The 24,606-nt window shown below is 43.5% G+C and overlaps 1 protein-coding gene across 3 annotated transcripts in view; it reads right to left on the bottom strand.

The window, feature by feature from the left end:
* Window positions 1-11,293, bottom strand: part of LOC105452428 (tetraspanin-17) — a 21,629-nt gene extending 10,336 nt beyond the window's left edge. For all 3 annotated transcript variants that reach the window (XM_011693505.1, XM_011693504.1, XM_011693503.1), the window contains exons 1-4: window positions 11,178-11,293; window positions 4,122-4,195; window positions 3,686-3,760; window positions 2,544-2,642 (exon numbers count right to left, since the gene is read on the bottom strand). In XM_011693505.1, the coding sequence (XP_011691807.1) occupies window positions 2,544-2,642; window positions 3,686-3,760; window positions 4,122-4,195; window positions 11,178-11,280 (351 nt within the window). In that variant the 5' untranslated portion in view covers window positions 11,281-11,293. The remainder of the gene's footprint in view (window positions 1-2,543; window positions 2,643-3,685; window positions 3,761-4,121; window positions 4,196-11,177) is intronic.
* Between the last annotated feature and the right edge of the window lie 13,313 nt (window positions 11,294-24,606).

The raw sequence follows: 24,606 nt of genomic DNA, 5'->3' as shown, positions 1-24,606 counted from the left end.
GGGGGTATTTTACGTTTAATTAAAAGGCATAAAAATGAATTATCCGGCGCGAAGTGTATTAGATTCTCGCCGGGGTTAAAAATAGAGAATCGATCGACGGAGAATATCACGAATTCAATTATTAATAACGGGGTTGCATGTGAGAGGCGCCTCGTTTGTCGTTTCGCACGTGCTTCCCACGGAATTCGATTAATCAGGCGATTCGTTATCGCGATATAAGAAGCGGCTGTCACGCGAAGCCGATATATTGAGGAAGAGGAGAAAGGGAAAGCCCTCTCGGCGTTGCAAGCATACCGAAAGATAATATCAAGCTGGGCAACTACGTAATTTAGCTGATTTGTTTTCAGCGCGCGTCGTTTTATTTTATTTCAATTATTCGTGCGGTAACGTTTCAATTCGTTTCAATCAAATATTCATAATACGAAACGCGGGCGCGCGGAATATTCATACGAGATGCGAATGCGAGTCGAGTATTGAGATACGAGATACGAGTTTCCGATTGTAGTTGGATTTAATTATTATTCGCTCGACGGCTGTACAGGCTGTATCAAGGGAGATCAACAACAACGCTTCGCGATTCGCCCATCGATTTCTCGTCTCGGGTGAGAATTTCGCCGTAGGTACGCTTAAACTGATAGAGCGTGTAACTACGAAACACCCAATGATAACAATCGGAATTCGCGCGAATGTAATGGAATTTTCGTATTTCGGTTCACTTATTGTCGTTACACCGGTCGCCGGAATGATAACGAGAAAGTTAACTTGGACGTCTCTTTTTTTTTTTCGCGACGAGGCGCTCAACGTCGAGAAATGGAGCGCGCGCAAAGCGGTATTACGCAATGAAATATTTGCTATAGAAGAATCGACTCCGAGATTCCTCCGGTAATGGAATTTCTCCGACGTTTGCCGTTTCGCGGCGAAACACGTCTCTCTTGATACATCCTGTATATCGATCGCGCCGGGCCGAACCGGCCCGAGTTGAGCCAATTGATAAGTGGGATGGCGACGGTAAATACGCTCCGCGCCACCGCGCGAAGTCGAAGTACTAAGCATTTCATTAACCGCCTATAAATGGTACCGAGTGAATCCCGACGGGGTCAGACAATGCGGTATATGGCAACTCGGCGCTGCCTCGGTTTCCCCGGGGCTGATAGGATTGCCGGAATTGCGCGCCGGCATACCGGGCGTCTCCCATTGAAATCTCGTAAACCACAATTGGTCGGCCATCGATTAACGAGTTCGACGATACCGCGCTCTTGGCCGAAAATCGGCTGTCATATCTTCAGATGAGGCGAGATCGCCTTAATCCCTCGGAAATGCCGTTGAATCCGCAGTGTGCCGTGGTATTTTATATTCTTTATCCGCGTATCACAATCGCCTTTCGCAGCATATACCTAATCCTAACACAGTTTGCAGTGCAGTTTCCTCGAAACTCAAGAATCAAATAGAATCTTCATAAATGTATTCAATCAATATAGTGTCTGATAACTTTTAATTAGACCGACAAAAAAAGTATTATACAATACTACATATTTATCAATTTTTTATATATTGCTCAGGTTGTTGAAATGGGAATCGTTGTATTAACTATCACGGCACGAGATAATCCGTCGAAACGCGATGGTCCGTCGATGATGGAATTGTGGTGGTAATTCGACGTTTGCGGATTCATCAGCGGTCCCGATGCCCGCCGCCCGTGCATTCAAACATTAACCGAATCTGCAGTTCGCAAATGTTTCCGTATGTGTCCGCGTCGAGCAATAATTTATGTGTGTACGTACATATTGATCGATGGATCCGGCAATCTGCCGGTCGCGTCTGGCTGTACGGCTATGAACGACGCAAGCCTCTCGCGGCTACGTTTCGATACCGACTTCATCCATCCTCGTGGCAGACGTCCGCTTTTTACTCAAACCGAATCCCCGCTAACCGCGCGACGGATTCGCCGGTTAAATTAATTCTCGCGGTTCTCGTACCCGCTGGATACTTGGCCGAACGTAAATCACTGTCTCGCCCCGCGCGCGCTCGTAAAGTATGGCGGATCGAATGAAATTTTCGGTGGATCTAGATTCGGGGGTATAACGTGGCAGCGCGGCATGTAACGTGCGAGCGCGTGTGCGGTTTACCGTCGACTAGCTCCTACTGATAGGATTACCGAAATTGCGGCAGTGTACCCGCGCGGGTACTATTGAAATCTCATAAACCACAATTGGATGACCGGATATCGATTGTCGAAGGCTACTATATTACGCGCCATTTGGATGCCGCCGCGTGGCATTCGGAATCTGGATCTGGGCAGATTTTCATGCTGCGGCGACTCGATAAAGGTTGCACGAGCTTGCGTTTCGGGAAGCGGTCTGACCGCACGAGTTCCTGCACTACTTAGAAACGCGAGCGCGCGCGTGCTTATTAAGGCTATATACCGGTATACACGTTCGGTGATTCGATACTTTGACGGGGTGGCACGAGCGCAAGGGGAGCACATATGTTGAACTAAATATAGTTATTAATATAATTGAATAATTCTGGTGTAATCAACTTGCCCAATCTTCTTGAATCCAATCAATGAGATTTTGCTGATCAGGATCCTCTCTGTAGTGGATGATGAACGCTTGGAAGCCCCCCGTAGCTTGTGACTTTATCTGCATAGTGAACAAAATATCGTATTAATTAATGTCAGTCAATCTGTCTTGATTAATTGTTGTTTTGGAATCTGTCTTAAAATTGTTCAATCAATCTATCTTGATTGTTTCACTCGAAATAAGAGGAAAAATGTCTGATAAGACCGTAACACCGAAGTTTCGTAATCTTTGCGAAGTCCTATATTATGATCGGTGATTTCTAATCCAGGATAGTTTTCCCTCCCGACGATTGACGAGCGTCACAGGTGCTGCAGGTGTGATTACTCAAGGACGAGTTTAACTTTCCGCCGCGGCGCCGGTCATAAAGCAGAATGGCGCGCATTAAAACGCGAGCTGCGTGCGCGAGTACGAGAATACGATGGCACGTTTGTTGGTTGTCCGAAATTTTCCACCGCGAGAAAATTCTCGTCATGTTTAAAGGATACGGTTAATGGAATTAATTAGTAACCCAGGAACTCTCCTGCTGCATAATTATACGCAAACTTCGTCGGCGGCGCCCGGCCTAGACTACGTACTCTACGTGTTCGTCTTCCGCGCGCGCGGGGATGTACATACATATATATATATATATATATATATATATATATATATATATCGCGGCGAATGAGATTGTGAAATATGCACCGACGAATATTGTACAATGCATTCGGCATATTCGCTTTGATAATTCAGCCACGCTTCTGCGTAACTGCTGAATTAATAAACACGGTAAGCAGAAACGATTACGAATGAACGCAGCGAAACTATCTCGAGGAACACTTGTCTTGGAAATGTTGCGTATAATCCTGCAGGATAAATTTTAGTAAAGCTGTCTACTCCGCGAAATATCATCTGCGCGAATAATTAAACGCGCACAGAGTATTCACAGTATGCAAAATAACATTAAATTATATAGCTGTAAAATGATCTATATCTTATTTTAATATTTACCAGATTTATGTTATACTACAAGTATCTTTAAATATATACATGTTTATATTTTGTCTATATCATTTTTGTGTATATATAATGTATTTTATAAATTATTACAAAATAATATTTACCCAATCTTTGAAGATGAAGCCCAAAACACCGGCAGTCATTTCCATCAGCAGTAGCAGCGCCAAAAATATCGCGTACTGCAACACGTAAGATTAATTCTATCAAGATCCCCCGAGAAATTAATTAGAACCCATTGCTCTACTTACTACCCGTTAGGACCATCTTTTCAACGATTCGTTTTCTTTCGGGGCGCTCTAAATTTCAAAAGTTCGTCGTCAAAGAAAGCGGAGCCTTTCGCGGTTTTAAGTACTTTTAAACGTTACATTTCTCAAAGGGAAGCAAACTTTCGTTCAATCGCGCGCGCGGCGGCCGGGCCAATGATAGACCATAGATATCGAGTAACGAACCGGAAGTTCGATCAAAGTTCGAAGTTCCGAAAGATGTTGGGCAATTAAAGTAATCCAGAAAGAGCTTAATTGAATCCCGTAGGACGCTCACCGCGGCGAGGAGGCATGTGTTCTCCCGTAGCGCGCCGACGCATCCCGTGAAACCGATGATAAATGTCACTGTACCTGCAACAGAATAAATAGTATCGGGTACTTCGTCATCGCGCGAAATGTAACGCGAAGAACACGAATGCATTCGTCAATGTATCGTATAATCGTGAGTTATGAGCGTGGGTCCCACCGGTGAATTCATTCCCGCATTCGACATCCCGGCGTGAATTCCCAGATACATTTATAGGTTCGCAACGAGGTGCATGAAAAAACCATGAAAACCGGAAACTTAATCACAGCGAACGCTCTGTCAGAAGGATTGAAGCGGTGCGGGAATATCGGAAAAGATTGGAAAAGTATAGTTGTTTATTCTCCGTAATATATATTAATTGACGTTTCTAAATCGATAGACTGTAAATCAGATTGAGATGTGTTTAGGAAAAAATAACACAATTAAACTGAAAGAATAACAATGTTAACATTATTACACATATATTTCATGTGTTTTATTGGGTACATTTTCTTTTATTTGATCCTTGTTTGCCTGACTGTCATTCTTCCTTCTAATATTTAGTTCTCGAAGTTGAGGAGATTTTATTAGCCAGCAAAACTAGGAAATTCGGAGAGTTTCTGGAATTTCACCTCGCGTAACAACTTTGATTTACGAAACATATGCCACATATTAGTTACACGTAGATTCGCGAACGCTTGTAGTTACACAAGTAATTATATTAAAATTCCTCTGCGTTCCAATTGAATTTCGTGAGAGTGCGTCATCAACAGTACCGCGTTGCGCCGACGGTAATGCGGAATATTTATGAAATTATCTGCTACCTGCGGACGAGCGTGCCGCCGTAATGAGCGCTAAATCAATTCCGTGTGTACGCTAACAAAAAGTTCGCACAAATGCTCGAAATTCGCTGCTATCACGATTAATCGGTGTGCATTCAAGCAGCTTTTTTGCCTTTCATATTTAATATGCAAATGCCATTAATTTGTATATAGTATAAAACAATTCGTTTGCGTTAAAACTATTAAGAGAGCTTTTCGTGCGTGTATACACACGTAAATCCGCAACAAAAATGTTTGCGAACAAAAATTGGAAAATTGAATTTTATTCATTTATATTGAAGAGAATAGCATGGCTGAGAACATTCATCAACTCTTGGCAGAAGATTTAGCGATCTAGTCAGACAGGTAATATTTCTACATGCATATATGGTTTTCGTAAATTAAGCCGTAATCGAAACAATTCAGAGCGGATTTCTTTATGCGCAGCACTGATGGAGACGCGGCTTGGTGCATTAAAAAATTTACAGCTGCATCGAGAAAACGATTATAAGTCAAACTCGGCGCTCTCTATCGGACTTAATAAATTTTATCTATCATCGAAAGTTATAAGATTTTAGAACGTGCTCCGGAAATGAGGGGGGCAACTTTTAATCCGATGGTAAAGCAGGGACGGAGAGCAACGTGGAACGGAGCTCTTTCAAGTAACTGAATAATTAGTCCAGACTTACTTTCGGAACTTTTGTTAAGCCTTGCCACGAACTAGAAGAAAATGGCAACGATGAAACGCTTTGCGCTCGGACGAAAAACTCGACGAAGAAAAACGAAAAGCGCGAATGTAGAAACGTGTATCTACTTGAAAGTGTAGTTGGAAAATTTTTATACAGGATCAGACTATTACGGGGCCATTACGTATGTTACGTACGTTAAGCACATGAAAGTGCGAAATATATTATTTTAAATTACATGAATGTTTTTTAGTAATAATGAATGTAATTATTGCTTAATTAAAAAACACATATTCGCGTCTACTATGAGAACATTTCACTCACGCTGCATCTCAACTTGTATTCGGGTTAATATTTGGCACGCAATCAACGTTTTATAAAGGGGGATAGTCAAGGTGTGAGTCAATGGCAGACGAAAGTGCTTTGCCGCCCCTGCAATATCGCAACGTTGCTTTATGTCGTATGGTAATAAAATTGCATGATAGAGGAACGCATACGTTTGATCTCGCCTCGCGACACGCGAATATAACGGCGAGTGTGAACCGATAATATCTGTTTCGATTTTAGTAGGTTTTTCATAGACTAAAAAGAGCGAGGATGTATACAGAATAATCCACGTCTCTCTTCGTGCCTCCCTCCGTCTGCGTGTTCCGTGAGCAGTTTGAAGTTGATTCTTTTGTAGGCGTGATCTTAATCCGATCCGGTTTCTTGCTATTACGTTTAATTCGCGACGCGCAATATTATACGGATGTTTCAATGAGAGAATTTGAAATCGCGGCGATCGGTGCGTGTGCGACACGGACGGAAATCAAAACTACAGCACTAAATTGCGATCGCATTTATTTAAGCGTGGAAAATAAACGTAATCCGGGATTTAGTGTTTCTCTTTGCACACGCTATACGATTTATTTGGAATGCCGCGCGATTTTGGCAGGCGGCAGTGCTAATAATTTTAGGCGGATTTTCGAACGCGTGTTTTCCAAACGAGCTTTGCTCCGGGATTGATAAACTTTGAAAAGCACGGATTAGTTTTGCGAAATATATATGTTTATGTTGTTATAGAATTTTGAAGAGTAATTGTCAGACTTAAATTAATTCTGCTAAATAGAGATATGTCACGAGTAAACAATAATTTACGAGGGTAAGATGGTACTATTTCGAACACAAGATGTGAAACCAATTTTCGAGGTACAAGTTTGGTAAACCCTCGTCTCTGAAATATGATTGTTGACATCGTATAATAAGATCAGGTTTACCAAACTTGAATCTTGAAAATTTGATTCAAATCTCATTTCGTTCAAAATCGAAATCATCATGCTCGAAATTGTGACAACTTATCTATCCCCATCTACGATGCAGCACAATTCTTGTTCTTAGCGTTAACGCTCTCGTTAAAAATGTAATCTGTTTTCGGTCGTCATTATAACTTTCAAGTAATGCAGCTAAGTCTAAATCGTTGTTATCTGGTAACCGTTACGGTAAATTAAGCGCAAGCCGGAAGAGGTAGAGTTACTCGTCAAAGTAAATGGAAGTAATTGGAGCATGGGATAATCGAAAAGCCAAGCTCAAGTCGATGGAGTATGCTACGCAAGTACGAAATAATTAACAAGCGCGTCGCTTTCCCTAAGTACACAGGATACCCATAATGAGGAGACGTCGATTACTTCGATGGAAATACTTGAGTGGCGATACCCCCTGGCATTTTTTCAACAAATTTTCTTCTACATTTTATGTACGTAGTTGTATTAAGATTTTAAAGCCAGAGGCGCTCTATTGACATTAGATCAGCTGCAGCGAAGATTCGTAATCTCAAATACTAGCGCGCTGAACAAACGTTTAATGATTCGAAGTTAAACAACGGGGTAGTTTGCCGCTCACTTCGGCCCCTGCGGAATTAAATATTAGTGCAAATATCGTTTCGAACGGTAAATATTAAACTAATAACGCTTAGCTTGCATTACAATGGTGCAATGAATAATGAAATTAACCGAGTATATTTATCTTCGCGAAACAGAAGCAGCTTATAATAAAACAGCGAATAATTTCTATGTTTCTACATCAGATATTGTTATCAATCCCCTGATCCCTCCTCCCTCGTCTTTCTTTATCTGATAATGTGATATGATTTTCAATAAAAATTTTGCGCGTAAATACCTTTCAGTACCGTCAAACGAACGAAAATTGGAGTAAATACTACTGCTACTGAATTCGACTAAGGCGACGAATAGAACGAGCACGCCGGTCTCTTGTCGCTCGTTCTCTTCGAACTTCGAGGAGATTGTTTCCACGGACACGGGGCAAACGAATGAATGAGCCCCCACAAATCGGTCCCCACTTTCGTACTCGAGCGGTCTCCCGCGTATCCCATCCCTTGTTCTTCCGGCGCGCCGGATCACGTGCAAATTCGATTTGGGCCGCGCGACGTCCCGCAGAGAACGTCGCCGTACCGCAGGCCAACCGTACCTCCGAATCGTAACCGGCTTGAATTCGGCCGCCGGGCATTCCCGGAAGCATTCTCGCTATTACGGCTCGGGCGAAACCGCGCGCGGCTGACCGCTTCGAAAGCGCGCGAGCGGCTTTCCGGAGCGCAGAATCTCCCAGAATCCACGTGTACACACTCGGATCCCGGTGTGTAATCTGATTCGTGGCGTCACGTCCCGCGGCGGTGAACCCCGAAATGTCATCCTCTATACGACCGGAAACGTGACGTTTGTAATGCGGGGGTTCGCAATCCGCGGAGGTTCGGCGAAATAAATCGGACGTAGACCTCGTCCTAATTTTAATGTCTGTCGCCTCACCACCGGTTCGTATCCAATTAAAACTTTGGCGCTCTGTTAGAGGAAGAGAGAGAAAGAGAGGGAGGGAGAGGATGTGTGTGGGAGAGAGGAGAGAAAACGGAAGCGGAAGGGCCGGAGCGCACAATCTGCGTCTATTTGCCGGTAGAGCACGTGTATTAGCCGACAGAATATTACATTCGTGTCGCGAAACGGAGAGAGAGTCTGTGGTGGTTAATGGAAACGTATCGAGGGGGATGGCGGCGAATGCGCTTTCTGTCAGCGCGCCCTTAACCCTTCCGTATCTGCCGTATCCATTTTAATTAGTGTTCCGCTGGCCCTCGCAAGTTTCTCCCCGTGCTTCAGAGATATTTATAGTTATTCGACGAAAATTGGATGTCGAGTGTTTCCTTGACGAAAATCGGAGTCCGATAGATTCGAAGATACGTAGAATCTGATTACGCTTCGACGTTTAAAACAATCGTAGCTTTCATCATGAAACTCGATTTACACTTTTCAAGAGGAATCTCTGCATTCACTTTGCACCAATACTATAGCATACTTCGTACACGCTAATGACCGCGAGCATCATGTGAAAATAGGTTGTCACGATCGCGGCCGACAAAAAGCCCTTCCTCTCGCGCGTTGGCAAAACGCACCCTTTAATGACCGGTAATGTCGCGTGCACGTAGCTTATCTTCCACCCTCGTAACGAGGGAATTGTGTCGTTACCTTTGGGACTCCGATTCGTAAGACCTCGGCGACGTATTCGGCGAGGACACGCACGTGGTATCATTTATACATTACGATTACATAGCCCCAATATTATTATTCATTCCATCATTCATTTCCATTCACCTAATTTACTCGATGGTTTAGAGAGCGATAAAAACTACCGATTATTTCTCTCTCTCTTTTCTTTCTCTTTCTCTCACTTATATTCCCATATTCTTCAATGCGCTCGCTGTGTGTTAATTGAAATGGGGTTATTATGCTGCAAACACGCTCCGTGAGACACTTTGATAAATGTTTACTTGGCAAACGAAACTATACCCGCTCGTAGAAAGAAAAAAAATGGTATGTAATTGTTAATTGTCAGTTGTGAACGAATAAAATTACCACTATACGAACGTAAAAGGCTATTACGGCTATCATAATAAGCGCATCGCAGGACGCTACAATAAAAATAATTACTAGCTTTTCCTTGATATAATAATGACAGGACGTTATCGCTCTTGCCTGCGGCTTTTCCGAAATAATTACATTAAAGCAAACAAATTTCCCATTACTTATAGCCCATTAACTTTCTGCTATTAGCTCTCTAATGCATTCGCAAAGAAGCGTTTCGTGCATCAGACTAGCGACGAGAGATGAAAATTTTTCAAATCTCCAAGCGCGCAGTTGTATATAAGGCTGTTCTCTGTGAAGCAAAGCGCAAAGCACATGCCCGAATAATATAAGATGATGAGATATTGAATTTCAACTTCAGACAGAGGGCTGAACTTCAAAGCACCGCGGTGGCTGTATCTCTGTCTGCCCCGCTACGAGTCTCGGTCGAATGATTATAAGAAGTTGAAACGGTAAATAGTCTGTCTCGATGTGTATACATCGCTCCCTTAAATCCTTCGTTTCCGAAAGGGCCATCTACGGGATGGAATTTGCGACCTTAACTTTGACGACGGAGATTCTTTCTGCCGAGTCGGAGAAGCAACAAAAAAAAAAAGAGAGAAAAAGTTAAAAAGTATGCGGTTTTTTTAACGAATTTGTTTCCCCTCGGAGGACTTAAACTATTCGGAAAATTCACGACTATGCAGACACCTTAATTTCCGGCGCGCCCTGTGCTTCGTTTCTCGCAGAGAGAGAGAGAGAGAGAGAGAGAGAGAGAGAGAGAGAGAAGTAAGCCACACAGTTCTCCGACCTTATCCAAATTACAAATCCGCGCTATTGTCGGGACGGCGCATTACGCGACTTCCGCGCGAGGGAAGCGCGCGAAATATCGCGGACGAATTAGAACGAATGCCGTCCTCCGGGCAACCATTACGGAGCCACCGCGCGCGCCCGAGCGGCGCGTTAATACAGAAATCAAGTTATGGCCGCGCGGTCGTGCGAAATGTTACCGCTGACGGAAACGATAGCCTCTCCTCGCAGGCAGTCCCGAGGAAAAATTGCGATCACCGTCTTCGCTGCCAAGGGAACGCACCGAATGTCGGAAAACTGCGATTCTCACCGTGATCAGCCGGCGCATTATTGAAGGTTCCCTCCTTTATCACGATTTATTTTTATTCTCTGTCACGAAAATCCATCGTGCTTCTAGTATTGTTCCACATTTTTTTAAATTGAAAAATGGAATATTACAAATGTATCTCTCTTAAATGCTCAAATCTCTAAAATATTCGGAATTTGTTTGAAAATTTAAAGAAATAATTTCCCTGAAAGTTAGTTTTGATTAAATATCTTTCTATTATTCATGGTTAATTTAACTTAATGTTCCCGACGTAATTTCTCCAAATGCTCGATAATATTTCTGAGCGGCTAATATTGCAGAGGAATAATTTCGCGAAAAAAGTTAAAATCTCTATTATTCTCTAAGTGTAATACGTTATTTATATCGTACATATTTAAAAACATTCTTAGGAAATCCTAAAACTAAAGTTTAGCTCGACAGCATTCGAAAAGAGCTGTTATAATTCTCCGTGCGTCTCCGAGAGTCGCTGAACGAGAGACAGAAAGGCAGGAAAAGAGAGGAAAAAAAAGATAGGTACTCACCGACTAGAATGAGGATAAATGCTGGATCGAGTGCGACGTTCGTGAGGCGGGACAGGTTGTTGAAGGTGTCCTTTTCGGTCCATGCCCAGACGCCCACTGCCATGATACCCAGACCGAGCCACTGCGACAAAGAGAGAGAAAGGGGGTGAGAGTTAGAGATTGGCTTAAGTGAAGACGAATATCGGCGGTAAGTTTCAGCCAACCGGAAACTTCCCCCGAACTGTTTTCACGCCGTCTGCCATATTTGTGAACGGAGTTTTTCGATTATTCTGACGTGAGAGATGTGAATTCCACAGTACAGTAAGAGGAGAGAAAGGCATTAGATTGGCGCAAATGTGATTTATCGCGTGTTTACCAAATAAAGCTGAAAACATAATATCAATTTTGCAGGGAAAAAAGTAATAAGTTATTTGTTAATCGTAAATTATTTTGTCAATTAAGGTCGTTGCCTTTAATACTTTTACCATGCAGAAAGAGGTTGAGAAAAAAAGGATCATTCGATAACGCTTTTAATCATTGGATTAACGTAATTGCTTTGCGAGCGCAAAAAAATTAATGCGCATATTCACGCACGATTTGCGCACTTCTGGCTGCGAGACAGCCACTCGGCGAAACTGCGAGGCTTGGGTCACAATTATACGGATCCGGTCGCGTGCGATTGCGCCACGGACACGATTATCCGCGGATAATGAGAAAAGCGCCAGGGGGAAAAGAGCGAAGAAAAAGAGAAAATCGAACGTAGAGTAGGGTCTAACGGCTTTCAACCGTTAACGGTCTCGTGGAAGCTCTTTCGCTCCGTGTACGCGTAGTTACGTCTCAAATAGTTCGCAAACGACAAACGTTTACCGAGTGGCCCTCTGACGGGCCGTTTTGTCGACGATTCTTTTCGCTCGCGTTTTTAAGACCGGCCGCAAAGCTTTGAGAACGTGATTTTGGTAGACCAAGCGTAACGGCGTGTTCTCGAACGTCCACCGAGATCGATCGTTGCAACCACCAATTCCCTCCGTCGCCGACCCCGTACCAACTGCATTTGAAAGTCTCGTCTTTTCGAGCGGATTTTCAATCGTTCGTGAGACATGGTTTTTTGCGTTCAATTTATTAATGCAAATTTTAATCGTTCTAATTTTGAATGTCAATCCATTCTCATCAATAATTTAGATCGAGAGAAACGATATATAATGAGTGAAATTCGTCGCAATTCGCGCGCGAGAACACGAGCGCACGATTCAACAGCCGTTCATCAGCAATAGCGTTAATCACAACGCAGCTTTAATATTAGCCTGGCCGACATGGCAACCGCATTTGCGGTGAGATTGATATTCGGCGTCGTGCATTTACCGACATTAAATCCACGCAATTACCGATGACACACGTAGAGCGTGTTCGCGTGACAAGACCGACTTAGCTCGAAGTAGCTGCAACACCTGAGGCTGCGCCTGATAACGTGTATGCATTTCGCGGAGTAATCGGCTCTAATCCCCCCGGGCGGGACGGAGGGGGAGGGGAGCGAGGAGGGGCGGGGTCCCTCCCTGTCTCATTGTCAGTTTATGAGACAGCGCGGTGCATAACTATTCTCCGTTTGCTTTACGTTCGATAATTTTCACGTGCGCCGCGCGCGCAAGACGGGATAAATGGGTCACGGCCTCGTAACGCGGTGAATTAAGAGGCGGGTACTGTATTTTCGCAAATTGTTATAAGATTATCACGTAAAATCAGCCTGCGTGTCTAATGATATACGTGCTATAATTACGTATTGCCGCAAACCAGGTTGTTCTATTCTGGACCTCTGCACGATAGAGATCGATATCGGCTCGCGTTCCGACTTTTAATTCGCGCGAGTCGGCGATCATCCCAGCTTTACAGAAATTTCGCGCGCCAGCGTCCACCGCCGCGCGCCCTTATCACCGACGGCGAATGCTGATATTTCGTAAAGAAAAAAAAAGAATAAATTATGTATCGCAGGTTTCGAAAGTTAAACGACCCGTGCACGCTACTGCCACGCGCGATAATATCTCACGAGCGAACGCGCGAGCGGCCTCTTTTTTTCTGACTTTTTTTTTCCATCGCGACCAGTTTGACGGCACCTGAAAAGGGGAAGCGGACGAGAAGAATCGTCGGGCGCGTTCGAATTGTTTGAAATCCATTCGCGGTAAATCATCTCGAAGTCGAAATGTGCACGCGCGCGCGTACAAATACGCAGCTCATCGTAAATAAAACTTGAAATACGCGGTTGTGTGTTTTTTTTTTTAATTATTGGCAGCTACCAATTGTGTGCTCGTTTTTTTAAGCCGTGAAGTTATCGATAAATGATCAGCGCATTAAATGATCTTTAATTTGTAGTTTTTGACATTAGCGTGTATGCTACGTTCTATCTTCTTTTCACTGAACTCGTTATATTTGTGTTGCTATTTATATTCATAAATGCACATCTATCATAGGTAAATAAAAAGCCGGAACTTTCGTCAGGCGCATCAATTATTACTGGTCGATCGACGTGTATCGACAAACGAAAAAAAAAAAAAAAGATAGAAGAGAGCACCAAGAGGTCAAATGGTCTTCCGTCGAATTCCGCGCGTATTCAGTTCCTCTTTTTTTTTATTTTTAGAAAGACGTATGAATAATTTTTTTCATCGCGGAAGTTCGTCGAACGGTGTTTTATTTGCGCCAACAACTACCTCGTTCATAAAAATCGTCGTTCGAGACGGTATTTCGCTTTTTCGCCTCCTGTCGGTGCGCGGTCGGTGCAATTGCACGATGCAACTTTAATGCACGGGAGAGAAGGCCGCGAGAGAGAAAGAGAGAGCGAGCGGGAGAAAAGCTGCGACTGTTCGGCTCCGCGAGTGCTCTCCCCTGTGACGCGACAATAAATTTTGCGTCCCTTCTCGTCTCATCTTCGAAATACGTGTCATGAACACGGCCGGGAGGCGTCGCGTGTCAGTCCCGTGGTGGCCGCAAACAATTTCTCAACGGCGTATAATTCACGATCGAACGGCCGTCGCGCGATCGCCACTCGTGACGTTGAGGTGCGAAGGTGAACGCGAGTGACGCCGATGACACGAGTGACGCACGTCCTCTTTTTTTCCACTCGTTATATACACCAAGGTAAAAATACAATTTGCAAATGTTGCGCGAGGGAAAAAAGCGAAAATTCACGCGACCCCGGTCATACAAAATTACATTATACAAATTTGCCCATTATTTTAAAATATTTCAAATTAATTTTGCGACGTGGCTTTTTTCGGGGCATTCGCACGATATCGCCGAACGAGACGATAGGAAAAAAAACACGCGTGCACACGTGCCCGTATTTCGATGATCGCGTGTGCGCTTATAATTTTCACGTTTTTTCCTCTCGACGGTTAATCGATACACCGTATACATCTAGATTTTCTTCTCGCGGTGATAATGACACACTCGTATGTTTCATTCAGTCCGTGTATTTTTGCACCGTAAAACCATACCATCCTCGTGTCTTCGCATATTTCTTCGCGTAAAGAGATTCTTTTTTTTTAGCATCGAATAAGAGCATAGGTAATTTGCAGTCAACAACCTGCTAAAGATTAATTGTTTCATTTATTCAAGTTGGTGTTTAGACGAATTTCTCGTAAGAATTGCGCTCGCGATAGCTTAAATAAATTTTCGTTCTGTGCCGTAATATCAAGCAATACTCCATAAATTTTAATATTGTCCTCCTATATAACGAATCACGATTAAAATTAGTTGCAAATACATTGTCGAGAAAATGAGAAACTCGCCAGTAGGGAGAAGAAAAAAATAGTAATCTCTCCAATAATTCGTACGTTTGTAAATTTTGCTAAAATATATGTATTGGGAAAGAAAAATTTATCAACCGGACAATTAACGCTAACAAACATTTTCTCCAGAACGATTACATATACAGCTTTATTATAACTGTTTCATCGATGCAAACGGGCGGTAACGTGCAGCTGGAAAACAAGTTTCGGAAAAATAACACGATCGGCAACGCGTCCCGATGAAACTTTTCCTTTGAACGCATGCGCCCATGGCGCGGCCGAACAACGAGTAAATAAAATGTTTATTGTGCAAAGTTAATATTTTCCCAACGGCTCTTTATCCGGACCCGGAGTGTTTTCGCAGGAACGCGGTCGAAATCCACGCGGTATATTCTCCATTCCGAATACAGCGCTACAGTGGAAAAAAGTGTCCGCTTTTACGGTATTAATTGTTCAAACGACGTGGCGAAAAGCGACTTTTTTCAAAATTACAAATAAATATATGTAAATCGAACAAGTGACTAACCGTGTCGCGCGGCCATCGAATGAATATTATTATTTCTTAATAAAGTTATAACTCAGTTGTGTTGTCCACTTTTGGATCCATGTGTGCAAGATTTATGTAGCCTCTTGTAATTATTAAAGCTGTCTACATTAGACGTCGTCTGTTGAGATAATTTAAATTTCAATTTCGTGTTTCTTTTATATAGGTCAAGAATTATAAAAAATGTCAGACACGTTTGAAACATTTATTACTATTGTCAACGAATATTTTATGAAAATGTGTGTCAGAAACTTTAGAAATGCTGGATGTACGAATATAGAATAATCACTAACTTTTTTCTGTGATTAAAGCAACAAGCAAGTGCGTAGCCTCGTCTCTTTCTCATAAGATTTTCTCTTCCCTAATTGTCGTGTGTATTTCATTTTTTCAGGTCGATCTTGGAGACACTGTTGCCGAATGTCTGGGAGCGCGACCAGCGTGCGGAAAATGCGCGAGTCGTTCGGCTAACGAAGGGACCGCTCGTAATTATCGGCAACCGGATTCACGGTAAGAAAGACTTGGCGCGGACGTAGCGAGATATCGTCGCGGACGTAACATAAATCCGACGACGTCGGCAATCGAGAATCTCATTTTCTTGCCGACCCGAAAGTTAAACACAGCCGGTCCGCTGTTATCGTATAATCAAGTAGTATCATCCGGCGAAGATGGAAGGGTAGAGGGGTGGAACGACAGCAGAGTGAGTGTCGGGGTCATGGAACGAGAGGGAGAGAGGAAGGGAGGGAGAGGGGGTGGTAAAGAAGAGGGCAAAGTGGAATTTATCGGCCTGGCGTTTATCTCATCTTCCAAGGGCAATAGGATCCTCGTCTGGGCGGAAACTGCGGAAAGCCGCTCGACGTAATTTGAATTCACGCAAATAAAAGGTCGGACGAGAAAGTCGAGACAAAGCGAAGCGACAGATGATGAGGGGGAGAGAGGGCGGATCGTCGAGAGCCGAGCGAGAAATTTCAACAACGATGGTAAACATGAGAGGCTTAAATCAAGTTATTAAGTCTGTTTTATGTTTTCGGTGCCGCGGAGAATATCGCTTCGTGGTCGTTTCACATCTTGTTCCGACGTTCGCGCGTATACCTACCGTGCCATTTAAAGAAAAATCTGTCTATAAAATAATCTTCAGTCCAAGCTACATTTATTTCAATATATTATACTAACGGTTCAAATCATTAAAATTTCATACGCCATCGTCGTCGGTGGTTCAGGAAGTCGTGTGATCGCGACGCTTCTATTATAAAAGGAGAAGAAAAATCTCTCGTTCCGGAATAGACGAAGCCAGAGCTCGCCACGGAGACTTGGCCGTTCCACGAAATAGAAATAGCCGTCTGCATCATTTAAAAGTTGTCGAACGGCGAAGCCCTCGGTCGAGCGCCGTCATAAATATGGAATTCGCAATTTCCCGTTGAACAATCAAACTAGCACGATGACACTGTCTAGCGCGACGCGGTCTGGCCGGATAGTCCGAGCGCGCTCGATGGTTAGCCCCGGGTTCATTAATCGCATTAATTAAAAGCAACTACGGAGAATCGATGGTAATTCTGTTATGTCTTGACGGTAACGAGGGCTGAGCCACGGTCGTTCGATGTCACGGGCCACGGTGATTATGTTGTGAGTGTAATCGGACTACCCCTTTCGAAAGTTTTACGTGATTAATAATAACGGGCATTATTAACAGACGGTGCTCTAGCTACTTTGCAATTAGAGCCCCGGCAGAGAGACAAAATGGATAATTTAGATACTCGAGCAATAGAATAAGTGATCAATATTGTCGATTTTGACATGTTCAAATTAGTCCAATTGATTATAAAGCAAAACATTTTTTCCTTTCTTTTTTTTTCCTCTAAATATACACACGCTTTTTGGGGGGAAACACAGTTTACACACGAGATCCATTCGCTTATACTTCCAGTTTTTCTGACAAAAATGTCAATGGAGCGCGCATGGTGTGTCCTCGGACGAAAAAAAGAAAATAAAATTCTGTAATTGATATAGCCAAAGTTTTTCCTCGCGCGACACGACTCTCTTTCCCTCTATATTACTAAAAGGACGGGAATACTGAGGCTCCGCTCAGAGATTATCGCGTACATACACCTTGTAACACGGCGCGGCGGTCGGTTGGTTGTATCATTAGAACGAATTACGGCGCTGTAAGCGGCCGCGAATGGCGGCGAAGACTCCATGAACTCGGACACGTGTACACTACACGTAGACCAGATCTGTGTGAATACATCTCTCTCTGATGTATTAATGTTTCATATATAAATCATGTGAATATTATATGAACATACCTTTTCGATTTTCGCATGATTTTGATAAAATATTTTGATCGTCCAATCATCCCTTCGTTATCAATAAATATCCACTTCATTGCACCTCGCAGCGAAAAATTGGGAAACATGGGACGCGACCGGCAGGTACTGACGCGATTTAACGTGCTCTGATAGCGATTAAAACTGATGATCACATTTACCGTTCGTAAAGAGCGCGATACTCTCGTCGAGTATTTTAAATATTCGCTGCATTCCGAGTTTAAACGGCATTCGCGTCACGTTTCCGCGGCGAGTTCACGTGAATTAATAAATCGACAGTAATTATAGACAGAGAGAAAGGAAGAGAGAAGAGAGGGCAAATATTATATTTTTAATGATACGCTGAATTCGATAAAATGACTATCAAAAGTGATTCTAAATGACGATTAACGTCCGTCGACCGGCGTATAAATATGTTGATTTCAACAGTAAAGAAATCATTTTCTATTTTTATTGTATATCGAATATTTTTATCTCAGCCGGAATTGCATATTGTGAGGGGAAACGGGAAGGTGATCTGGTGATACGTTCTCTATGACTGTGGATCACTCGACAGGAAAAGAGCGCAAATAATTGAGATGGTGACACCTGGTGCACGTTCGTTCGTTCGTTCGTTCGTTTAGTTTTTAAAGCTGTCGGAAAGCTGCGTGTCGTGTGTCTCGCACCGGGAAACCGATCGGTGAAATAGCTGATAGGTGTTGCGCTCCAAAGTGCCTAGTGCAGTCAGGAAGAGATATCTCGCGGTCGATTTAATGGCGAGACGATTTAATGGCGATGCCGCGGCGATAAATAAATTTACGCGTACCTGCTTTCGACTGAGTTCGGTTCGGGCGGACTCGCGGTATACATATACGCACGTGTCACGTATAGAACGACGATATTAACGGTAAAATACGTTTCGCCGGCGTTTGGCGGCGGCGCGGCGGATTTAATGTCTTCTCTCTCTCTCTCTTTCTCTCTCTCTTTCTCTCTCTCTTCTTCCCCTTTTTCACAACGGCCGCCGTTGCGGTTGACGAGTGCGGCGCAGGTTATGAAAATATGGAAATTCGCGAATCGTGGGCGCGAGAAAATAGACTACAAGGGCCTTTAACGGTGTCCGAATCAACAACATCTGGTCGTTACGGATAAACGATCGATGTAAAATAATGATCGCGCGCGCGCGAAATGCGCGATACATTGTAAGACAAGCCTCGGTAAATTAAACACGTTCGAACATCGCGCGCGCTCGCTTGCTTTACACGCCGAAGTGCGCAATCACAAAGTTTACATGACAATCGCGTAGTTACGGTAATTTCGACGGCGTGCCATGAATAGAGTGTAATTATCGTCGACGGTGAATAATATTTATACGCTTTATCCGCGCGGTTTGATTCCGGTCTCGCGAATGCATTTTCCCCGCGCGCACAAATTGCTTATATAAATGGGTTCGTTTAATGAGTTTCTCGCTGGGCTCGGTCCCATTGTCTGAATTTGAAAGTGGTGCTCGAACAATTGGTGAACCGGCGGAATTCAATAGTTACAATTGCGTGTAACAAGTACGAAAAACCCGTCGCGGGGCTCTCTTCAGCCGAGCGAAGTTCGCGATACCACGTGTGCGAAAATCAAATTGTAAGGAATCTGCGAAACTAGGAAATTTTTATAGGAAAGCGTCGAGCGTAGAATTTTATGCATTTTACGAGAGACGAAAAAAGAAGGAATTGACTGTACAGTTATCTGAAAATTTATGGCCGATTCGAGGCCGCGGTGGATATGCGAGAAAAACAGACCTCGCATTAAAGTACAAACCCGGCTGACCCGGCACGTTGCAATTCAGCGCGACTTTAATTGATCCCGAATTAATTTATTCCAGTGCGCGCGAGGCGATGAAGCTTATCCGTCCGTGACATTTCGGTGCTGAATTATTCAGGCGTTTTCGCATCGGTCGATCGACTGCGTTTTATTTTCGTTCTCACTGTTTTAATTAATGCTACCTCCCTCGCCTTCGGGAACGATCATCTCTCTTTCTCCTTCCCTCCCTCCCTCTCTCTCTTTCTCTAGCTCTAGCTCCTTCTCTCTTCTCTCAAGACACTAAATGGCTATTAGTTATTCGACGGTCGACATGCTTTACGATCACGCTCCAATTTCCGCGATCGGCGCAATTCGATAATGGCCGTGTGCCGGATCGCCACGCGCAGCGCGTTACCTAAGAAAACTGCACGTATGTGCAACAACAAGGGTAATGCACCTGTCAAACTTGGCCGCGAGAGCGATTGATTTATCGCGCTCGCCACTCCCCGCAGACACCCCGTCATTAATGGACGTGGCGATGTATCGTTGACGTTGGCCCTGACATTTAAACCGCAGATCAACCACAGTTGCTAATCTAAATTGCCCACATCGCTACATGCAGGTGAATTTATGGATAGGCTTCATTCGTGCAGCGACCTGTTAAATTTTGCTTAAATGCGACACCGGGATCGAAAGATTTACCTGTTCATCTGGATGTGTCAACTGAAAAATGTCAAATATTTTGACACTGGTGTTTTATCGTGAAATCGAAAGATTCGGGTGATTTTTTGCATCGCGATCGGTTTCCAGGACGCCAAAGTCTGTGACACAGCGAGTAGACGAGGGATGACAAAGAAGGATGGATGTATCGAGAACGTAAATTCGGATAAATCAATATTTATTTTGCTAATTTAAATTATTCAATCATCGACAAGGTGAATTTATAGACAAGCTTCGTCTGCGCAACGAGATGTTAAATTTCACTTGAATGTGACACCGGGATCGAAAGATTTACTCGTTTATCTAACTGCGTCAACTGAAAATGTCAAACATATCGACGTACTTTACCGTGAATCGAGAGGTTCGGACGATTTTTTGCGTCCTCGAGGGTATTGCGACCGGTTTTCAGAGCGGCGTCGAGACGGGGGGAGGGGAGAGTCTGTGATACGGGCTGAGACGACGGGAGGATGGCAAAAGACGGAGGTATCGAGAAGGTGGACAACAAGTCGGAAACTTTCAAGCTCAATTAAACTCGAACAAACTTGGGGACGCCTCGCGGCAATGAGAACGGACGGTCCAACGGTTGGAGTGTCCTCTCAGTTGTCTGCACGGTTCGCTCGGTGCCAATTCCTCGATAAAAACAAAACGGGACGCCCGGGGGGAGAGAAGAGAAAAAGAACGGAGTGGAGCGGGAACGACAGCTAGCGTGTCATTATGACGCTGAGTGTGCTTCAGCTCTCGCTCGCCGATTACCATTTTCCGACTGACGCTCTCGCTCGATGTGAGAATTTCCCTGCAGCGCTCGCGGATTAAGCAGTTAGCGCGCGCGCGAAATGGATCTCTGCTCTCGTCTCTCCTTTGTCGTCGCGCCGCTTCGAGCCGATAGGTATACATACGTCGACAACGTTAGTATCGGTGTATAGTAATGGAACTTGTGAATATAGTTGATAATAATACATACACATTTTCAGGGAATAGCAGCCCGAATCCGATGGGTATGTATGTACATTAAATCTGATTGACGTTTAATAACGTACGCGCGTAATACTATTATCGATGATAAAGTACCATTTATTCTCTCTCGTTGCTATTGTAGGCACTTCTACATTTCATCGTTTTCTATCGCCTTAAACCGCTTTTTGCGAAACGCACTTCGTACCAGTGCACGTATATGCTATGAATTCCGAAACGGACCCGGTGGCTACTGTATAATTACTCACTTCTTCGCCGCATACCGCCGTCCGTGCAAAATTCAGCCCCTTGCGTGCTTCCGACGAGGCGGAGTGCATTACTTTTTCATTTACTCGCATAAGTTTGCGCCCACCGCGAGTTCGCGCTTTTCGCGCGAAATGTATTAATACGCGCGCCAGAAAGAATCTTTTTTCCTCGCGAGCTTTTTGTCCTTACACGTCCCCCGGCGTTTCCCGAACGCGCGCTCCAAACTAAATCTAAATAAAATGAAAAACTATAAAGTTTGCTGAGCTTGACGTTTCAACGCGCGCGTGCCTTTGCGCGAATTTTTCGCGAGCTCGGCGACTAATCCCCCCCCGTAATATTTGGCGACCTGAAATTTGTTGAAAAATTTGATACCTGCACGAACGCGCGCGGCGCATATAGCAATTGTAGCTACGAGTTTCACGTTTTTCTCTTGGCGCAATATAAACAAAAATAGAATGTTTTAAGTTACGAACCGTGTTACATGGATTTTGGACGTGTGCACGTTGGCAGCGAACCAACACGACAACGAGTTGTATTAAAATAGGAGAAAAAAAAAACGTTGGTCGCCCGCGCGAGATTATAATTAAAATTACTCGTTGCGCGCAGTTCAGTTAATTAATTCTAATAGCTGCATACGTCGTATAATCACGCGGTTTATAACCGCGGTTTAAGAATTGTAAAAAGTAACGAGAATTCGTCAGACACATAAGTCTTAGTAATCTTCAAATCTCGAAACTCTTTTCTTTTCTCAGACTGATAAAAATGCAATAGGTATGATACCTAAAATTATAAGGAGGAAAAAACAGAAGAACTTTTAATCGGTTTTGCTTGCATTCCCTCGAAACTCTGCGAATTTACAGCTAACAATACATGTGTCGTAGTGCATTCGGTGTGTGAATTTCTTCAAGATGTTCCCGTCGTTCTTGCGAACGCAATATATAGACAGGGCAAGACGGGCGTCTGAAGTTGGCTCGACGATTCAAATCGATTCGTATTCGGCGATGCACCTCTTTCCTATTTTCCTCTCTCTTTCTCTCTCTCTCTCTCTCTCCCTCTCTCTCTCAGGATCTCGTATCCTGCTGCAGTCCTTCCTCCGACGATGCAGTATATCGCTCCATCTTCTTCCTCGTACGGATATATACGTCCCTATATCTCCTCACTCGTCACTCGCTCCTTCTCTGTCTTTTTCCATTTCTCTCTCTCTCTCTCTTTCGCTATCACGAGAGGCGGCCGCGGAAACAAAGCTGTAAAGCTTTGATGTTCCGCCCAACCGCGGTTAAGCATTTCAATCTATTCGACGCACTCCGCTTCCGACGGTACTTGCGTGCAGGTCCGCCGGCCAGGCCTTTCAACGATGCGGCGGATCGAAATTCCAAATGAATTTTCCCGAAATGCCGAAATGCTGCGTCTATCAATGAGGGGCGCAAGCGCGGTCGGGAACGCGCAAAAGAGATGCCGGAAAGTGATTAATCATGTACCGCGTCTCCGCGACATTCTCCGGATGCAATCGGGCTTATCGAGGGGGAGCTTTCCACTGTCCGTTTCCTTTGTTAGACGTCCCGTGGTGGGCGCGTTTACGCCCGCGCGATTTTGATACGGCACCGTGTAAAATCGATCGAATTTGCAATCGTAGAATTATTAATCATTAATTTCCATTGCGGTACGAACTAGTATATAGCGTTTACGACGCCGACTGATATAAACAGAATAGGATAATTTACTTAACTGGGATTAGCTCTACGGGAGCTGTGTAATTTATTACATCAAAGTTTGAACGTCAATCAGAAGCGGTAACTGAATTTATCAAAATTAATTCGAGTATTCGGTATGTCGGAATGTGTGGTTTTCGTGTATTGGGGTAATTTTACCGAATTATTATTAGCCGATTAAGCAATCGCGAAAGTCGTGTCATCGGTATTTAAAGCGGAAAACCGCAGCGTATAATAACAAGCGTTTTCTCGCAATAAGGCTAATTACAGGCGACTACCATTAACAGAACCTGTATTGCCAATGGTATATTTTTTTATTATTGTGTTAAAGCCAATATTTCGACCGATATTTTGACCGATATTCGGCCGAAAATTTACACCACCAGCGCGTTGTTGGTGTTACGTAAAATAATTATGTAAATTTCGATGCATTTCCTGTCACAAGTACTAATCAACTAATTGTCGCACTGTCTCCGAATATTTTTGAATCTCGAAAACGAATTCGCCGCGAGCGGATCCTTTACTGGCGGCCGTTGTAAAACCGTCGAAATAATCGTGTACGCGTAACCAAATATGCTAACGAGGTGCAGCACAACATATGACAATCGACATGCAAATGACTTTCGAGAATCGCATGTGCGCCATAATTGCTTGTATGTAATTAATTACTATAATGGATCTCTCTACGAGAATCTATTTGTAATATACGTACAACTCTTTCATTTCAGCAAGGCTTTTAATCTAATATTTATATTGCCGGTATTTATTAACTTTCTGTGCGACGAAATTCATAAGCTTTTAGAAAAATATGGAATTTTTATAGCGATATATTATTAGCCCGGGTTATAAGATTCATATAGTTTAGCATATGGTATTGAATATTATTAATTTATTAATATAAATAATTAATTAGTAACATATTATTAATGTACATTAATGCAGAAGTAATTATTATATATATATATATATATATATGTGTGTGTGTATTATGTAAGTATATACATTATACGTATAAGAGGTACAAATATCAATATTTGTAGCTTGCAGGAGCAGTTTTTTTTTTATTAAAGCGCTGATCTATGTACTAAAATTAATAGTTTTTAAGATTCGTTTCGCTATTTTCGTTACGGAATTTTGCCGTTGCCCAGAATTTTCACGCTGTCTGCTCGATATTCACGAGGGTGTTACATACGCCGTCAGATAATCTAATCGATATTCTAATAATGCGTGCGACCCGGAAACGTGCAATATGCTCGGTGTGACTGTCAAATTCTCGTCGCGTCGCCGGCTTGGATATGCGACAGGTTCGCGGATGAGACCGGGGAACGAGGCTCGAAGCTTCGTTTCATCGCACGGGAGGGTCCCTCAGCCGCTATCAGATCATCATAAACCGAG

Source organism: Wasmannia auropunctata, unplaced genomic scaffold, assembly GCF_000956235.1.
Source record: "Wasmannia auropunctata unplaced genomic scaffold, wasmannia.A_1.0 LD336031.1, whole genome shotgun sequence".
NCBI lineage: Eukaryota > Metazoa > Arthropoda > Insecta > Hymenoptera > Formicidae > Wasmannia > Wasmannia auropunctata.
The sequence above is the reverse complement of the archived record's forward strand: the minus strand, read 5'-3'. Positions and strand labels throughout refer to the sequence as shown.